This window comes from Charadrius vociferus, unplaced genomic scaffold, assembly GCF_000708025.1.
Source record: "Charadrius vociferus isolate BGI_N301 unplaced genomic scaffold, ASM70802v2 scaffold119, whole genome shotgun sequence".
Classification (NCBI taxonomy): domain Eukaryota; kingdom Metazoa; phylum Chordata; class Aves; order Charadriiformes; family Charadriidae; genus Charadrius; species Charadrius vociferus.
In genome coordinates this window covers 73239-79597 of record NW_009650170.1, presented here as the reverse complement: position 1 = coordinate 79597, position 6359 = coordinate 73239, and the positions used below count along the sequence as shown (strand labels likewise).

Here is a 6359-nt window from a genome sequence, read left to right as displayed (position 1 = left end):
TACTTCCCCCACATTTTCACACAAGATCTATCATTTATATCTATTCTTCCCATTTAGGAGATTTTTTTCTACATCAGCCAAGGTACTTCATCCTCTTCCCAGTACTCTCTTCTTCTAGAATTACGAGACATTTTGAGAAATTCATATAAGTAGTTCACTCCTTATCATGCCAAACAACATTTTCTGTCTCCATGTGATTCCCTCGCTATCCCCAGGATCATGTTTAGGTTACAAAGTCTTTACAAAACCCCCTTATTTTTAGCTCTTTGCTAAAGAGCTAAAAGGAGCACGACTGCTCCTTAGCATTGTGCTAAAGTAAAATAATAATAATAGCAATGCATACGGAACTTCTGTAACAAGCATTAAAGAGTACTTTCCCACAGGGTTCAATATGGATAGTGTGTAGTTGTAACACTGAAGTGTACATTATTGCAATCTGTAAATGCAAATTTATATATTCTGCAATATAATTGGATTTTATTTTCAAAATCTAAGTTTTATGGCAAATATTAACACTTGTTTAGGCAAAACCCCATAAAAATCGTAATTACGTAACATAAATAGAGATGTGATAAACGTGCAATGTACAAACTAACTAAATCACAATAAACAGCAGCTCTGTAACTTTATGAAGAATTAAAATTTCATACACATGCTAAACGCCATAGTTTCCAACTAAACTTGTGAGAGAATACTACTGTTCTTTCCAGAGCCAGCGTGCTATGTTCAATGGAAATTCTGTCAGGACTGTAACTAAATTAAAAATTACTTTTAAAATACATTAACAAATAGAACTAATCAAAAGGATCGGTTTTTTCTAACTGCAAATCTTTTAAGAAAAGCAGCAATCATTTGTGACAATACAGAATATGTCAGTCTCAAGTATGCCAATTCTGACCGCATATGCCAGGGAAGCTCACGAAGAGACAAACCGTACAGCAAAGCAGATGCTATTCTTACATTGCATGACCCTGGATCCCATCCCACCCATGCAACAGACCCAGAACAATTACGCCGCAGCTTAGGGTGTTACCAAGTCTTTGAAGGAGCATCTGGTTCAACTAATGTTTTCTCTACTCATTAATAAAAGAAACAAGCTGCAATAACTCACAGTACAGCACACACTTTCAACAACAAGTAATGAACATGAACTTCATACAGTGATGAAGTTGCCAGAAAATAGGACATCCTTAAGGGTTTTATACATGGTCTATCCTCCACAATCAGAATACTTTCTGGTGGAAAACATTAGATCTCTATGGAAATAGCACTATCAAATAGTCCAGCAAAATTCAATATATAACAGTTAAACAGTGTCTTTTTTGTCTTTTTTTTTTTTAATGGAAAAAACTTTTCATAATCAAACCCAGATGAAAAGTTACTGTAGAGTGTTTATTCTAATTTATTACATACATGTCCACTTAACTGAAGGAGCCACAATGTCCACCACAAGTTTCTGTAAAATTGCTTGGTCCTGATAACCCTCAGCTCCTTGTTCCAGCTGGAAAGCCTTTTCTTTTTAATAACCAATTCAATAAACTGTTGAAAAATGCTTTGTGTAATATAGTATTGCCATAGATCTGATGTTTGTCTCTGTCATTACATATTGCATTCAATCAATATACAAATGTTGCTGTGTTCCTTTTGTGCTAGTTCTTCTTATAGCATCCTGAACACAAATCCAAAGATCAATACCTTGTCTGCTGAAAAAAAATTGGGCATAACAAATGAATAATTTTATTTATAATAAAAGTCCAAGTCCCCAAATGGATTCTACTAATGTTAAAATTCATTTTTCATGTTTAACACATGGCACAATGCAATGAGAAAGGCAGTGATAAAAAAAAAAACAGTTCATATTTATTGAAAATGTGAGCAAAACCATATAAAGCTATGGCATATGGCTAGGAAAATATCAATAACATGGTAGGTCATTCACAAAGTATTTGTTACCATATTAAAGAGCAAAAAGTCCCTGTCAAAGAGCAGATGGATTTTCTTAAAAGACACTACAGTTCTGCTCTGAACTATGGAAGCACCGAGGCTTTGAATGAAATAATTTAAGATAAGTAGAACCTTAGCTCATGCTGGTTGCGTGAGCTGATTCAGTTCATCTTGTGCCTTTTGTGTGACGGAAACAACACATTTGCTGACTATAGACATATCCCTGCACTATTCCAGCTATCAAATAGCTACCTCCTCTAAAACAACTAAGTAGTTGTACAAGGGAGCCACAAATGACTTCTTTCACAATCACTCTTTGCAGAGTAGAAATCTAACAGAGGAAACAGGGACTCTACTCTTCATAGAAAAAGGTATCAGTACCTGTATAAGCGTACAAATCCCAGCAAGCTTACACAATAACCAGCTCACCGCCTCCCCACCCCCAAGCTAACGGCTAAGATGCGCACTGCATACAGTATTCCCACCTAGACTCTTGGCTCCATAACAATCCACAGGCATTAGCAAAACAAAATCATACCACTTCTGTACAAAAGAGAAAACCAACATGAAAACACACCCCCCAAAACCAGTATCTCGTTAATCGAAAGTGCCCCCATACCATGTGCCTGGCTGCTCTGAAATAAGACAGACAAGTAGAAGGGGCAGGGAAGCCCCATCTTCCTCTTTGAAATACACAGGAGAACAGAGTACGTACCTATTCCTCGTTTTGTCGTGGGAGTTGAATGACTCGATGTCTTCAGACGGGCTGTGGTCAGACATCTCAGAGCCTGAAGCCATTTTACTATTAGGTGACAGCAAAGGGACTGGCTGCCCTCGGGGAAACACGCACTAATGCTGCACACTGACCATGTGTAGCACTCCTTCTCCGTTTGGTTTTGCCAAATGAGTGAATGAGTTTGCTACTACTGTCAAACACGTGCATATTTTAGCTACACAGTAGATTCCAGCTGAATACCAGATATCCCTTACTCAAACAGTAAGATCCAGTTACTTCCTACTCAAGCATCTGCAATAACCTCATCTTCACTCAAAGGGGCCCTATTACAAACAGGTTTCTGAGTCCATGAACTAGTGTGCACTCATTAGACAGAAGCCTAATGCTGGGGCAATTGAGGTAGCTTTCTCCAGGAACAGGGGAACTCTTTCCTTACCAGGAAGACTATGTTCTTGCTATTCCTACTCTTGGTTACTATTAGCACAGTTTGACTTTCAAGTGTCAAACTGGATTCACAGAATTGGCAGCTGGAAAGAAACAAAACAAAACTTTGTGATGTGTTAACTGAACAAGCATGTTTTGGCATTGCTCAAATCATGAACGCTGACTCCATGAGGCCATTTTGACTGACTTTTTTCTAGAGTACAGCTTTATTTTAGAACTATTACAGCAAATTCACAACTCCAATCCTACGCTCTGTTTTGAGATGGAATTTCAACCTTACTAGTTAATTAAAGCCACCACCTGGAGTGAGCTGGCTTTCAAACTGATTTCCTTTGTCTCTCTAATTCACACACATTAATATTTTATTTTCTACTGGGGAAAAAAAAAAAGGAATGTCACAAGTGTGCCAAAGACAAGGCAGATAAAATTATTGCAATAAAACAAAGAAAATACACTTGTTACTGCTAGGTCTCGAGATGAATGCTGCATTATACAGACATTTTAAAGGCTTACAACTGCAAATTGCTCCATTTTACATACTGTATTCTAGCCTTTGCATCAAGATCTTTTTTAATTTTTTCTTATGAGAAAGGGAAATGGTTGGATTTTTTTACCTGAACATTTATTCAATGGAGAAAAACAGACTACATTATATATTACCACACATGAGCTATTAAAACAATGTGACACTATAAAATATGCTGCAATACTCATTATGGGATACCAAAGCTAAACCTGTGCAAATAAATGTATCTGCCAGTCTGCAATAACTCTACAACTAGAGTTTCTCTTCTTCAATTATTTAAGTAGGAAAGAAGCTTGTAATAGTAAAGTTTTATAGGCTGCTTAAATTGTCATTACTAGGCACTCAAAACTTTTTAAAAAGTATCATCTGAAATAACTCTTCTTTACTTTTAACAACAGATGTGATTGTTCACTTAACTGATTAATTGACAAAAATCATTAACTATTGTTTTTACAACTTCCACACACAGTACAGTTAACATTGTATTTAATATCGGATCTGGACAATGCATATACCGACACACTGCTCAGGCGTTGACAGACTCTGCATCTCACAGTGACTGATGTGATACTGTCATTAGATAACTTCGAAAAATTTGTAGGGTTTTTTTTATGACAAATCTGTAAATAACATTGATTTACATCACATACTTCAGAAACTTAAGAAGAACCCTTCATTTAATTCATTAAAATATGTTGGTGAGACAGTAACACCTTTAAAGTACCTGCAAAGCCTAAGCATCTTTGCCATGCATTCATAACCAAATGATCTGACTTCTGGTACAAACAGACGCCATTCAAAGCAGGTGTAGAGACAAGTTCTATATTGAACAATTATAATCTACAGAAACGTGAGGAGGAGAGGAAGGTTCCATATTTCAAAAGAAACAGACTTATGGGTTTTAAAAAATATATTCAAGGTTATTAAATTTTAAATTATACATTAAATTATGAAAGAAACAACGTAAAACTACAGAAGAACAAGAAAACTTTCAATAAACTCCAGACAACTTTCTTCTTTTCCCAAAACACATTCAGCCATTGCTTAACTGAATTCCTACTAAAATTTTACCATGGACCTCAATGGAAATGATCAGTCTTGACTATTTCTGAAAAGTTCCACCTCCGGCCACTGAAATCAGCACGTTACGCAGTAGCCACACTACCAAAATACACTAAATAGGTACACTTACTATCTTGCAGAATCAACATACCATTTCTAAACTAAGAATCTTACTCACAACATAGGGCTTCCTTTTTTTCCTCAGGAAATGTGTGTGCTCTACAGGTGGTTTATTTAATCCATTCCTACCTAAACTAATCAAAGCAATCTGTCCCCAAAAAAATAAAAGCCTTCATACAGGATTCTGCTGCCATTTGACAAATTGTTTACGCTTAGCTAGAGGAAGTTGAAAATTCTTCATAAAGAAGTTACCACATCTAAAAATAAGTGACATTAATAAAAGGGAAGCAGGATGTGTTATTTAGCATAATATGAAATTTAAACACTACCACCTCAGATACACTTTAAAATGCTTTTAGTAGCACCTGGTTGTTTATACATCTTCTGTGGTGAAAAGGTCAATAGAAATTCACCTCTAAGGTCACAGTTGCTAAGCAACTGTTTTCGGCAGTTCTGCAACACTGATCAAGCGTATTACCTTCCACTGCCTGGTTTCAGAATAAACCCGCGTAGCATCCTACCTGGCCTTTGAAGTGCACCGAGCTCCTCCTGCTTTTCCCACAAGAGCAAGTGCCCACCGTCGAGGCGCTGCTCAAAAGGATACGCCCTGGGACCACCGGCTTCCGGTTCACGAGAGCAAAGGAGAGCTCAGTCTTCAGGAAGACCACGGAGGGCTTGATGAGGTGCTGCCCAAATCTCAGCATGATAACTGTTAATCTTCAGGGTCTGAAAGAGACAATAGTTAAGATAATTAAGGGACTGACTTTGCCTTTCCGAACAACGGGAAAGAGAACTAAAGACCAAAAATAAGACGAAGACAAAACAAGACAACCAAATTGTCTAGGCAGCTTCTGAAAGAAAGTGCTCCCGGGATCACCAAGGTATTTTGGAAAGGTTGGTAAGGCTTTCCTAAAAGTATAACTTCTTTGAAGGGCTTCTTTCCAAGGCAAAAATTTTACATATAATTATTTAAGCCTTTTCACATCATCTTGGCAGGGCTACAGAATTCTAGACAGACAATGTCATTTCTCCCTCCCATTTTCATTTGTTCTTCATTGTATACATTTGATTCATATGCGCTTGGAGAAGCACAAATAGTATTTAACATGGCCTTTGCACAATGCAAATCAATGCACGAAGGACTTAGAAAAATAAAGAAACCACATTTTCTAAATAAATCCACTAAATACCTCCATTGAAGAAATACTGACAAATTAAGGAAAGCATATTTAGTCACTTTCCACCCATGCTTTCCAGTTTCAGCAACCGAAATGTGAAGCTGATCAATAGTTGCGTGCAATTTTCTTTTATGCAAAGAAAGCCAAAGATTTCCACTTTCATTCACTAAAATTTTCTCTCCTCCTGGTGAGGATGAAAATACTTCTTAAATAACTATGGTACAATCCTAACAGCATTTATTCTAGGTCTTTAAGCCCTAGAGTATTTAAAGTATTTAATTCAATCAGAAATATCCAAGGTGCTGCAGGGTAAACTTCAAATAATGAAGAATTTCATGTGACACAATAC

General features: G+C 36.8%; 1 protein-coding gene across 1 annotated transcript in view; it reads right to left on the bottom strand.

The window, feature by feature from the left end:
• Positions 1 to 5562, bottom strand: part of FHIT (fragile histidine triad) — a 423733-nt gene extending 418171 nt beyond the window's left edge. The window contains exon 1 of the mRNA XM_009892524.1: positions 5437 to 5562. Coding sequence (XP_009890826.1) covers positions 5437 to 5536 — 100 coding nt within the window. The 5' untranslated portion in view covers positions 5537 to 5562. The remainder of the gene's footprint in view (positions 1 to 5436) is intronic.
• Between the last annotated feature and the right edge of the window lie 797 nt (positions 5563 to 6359).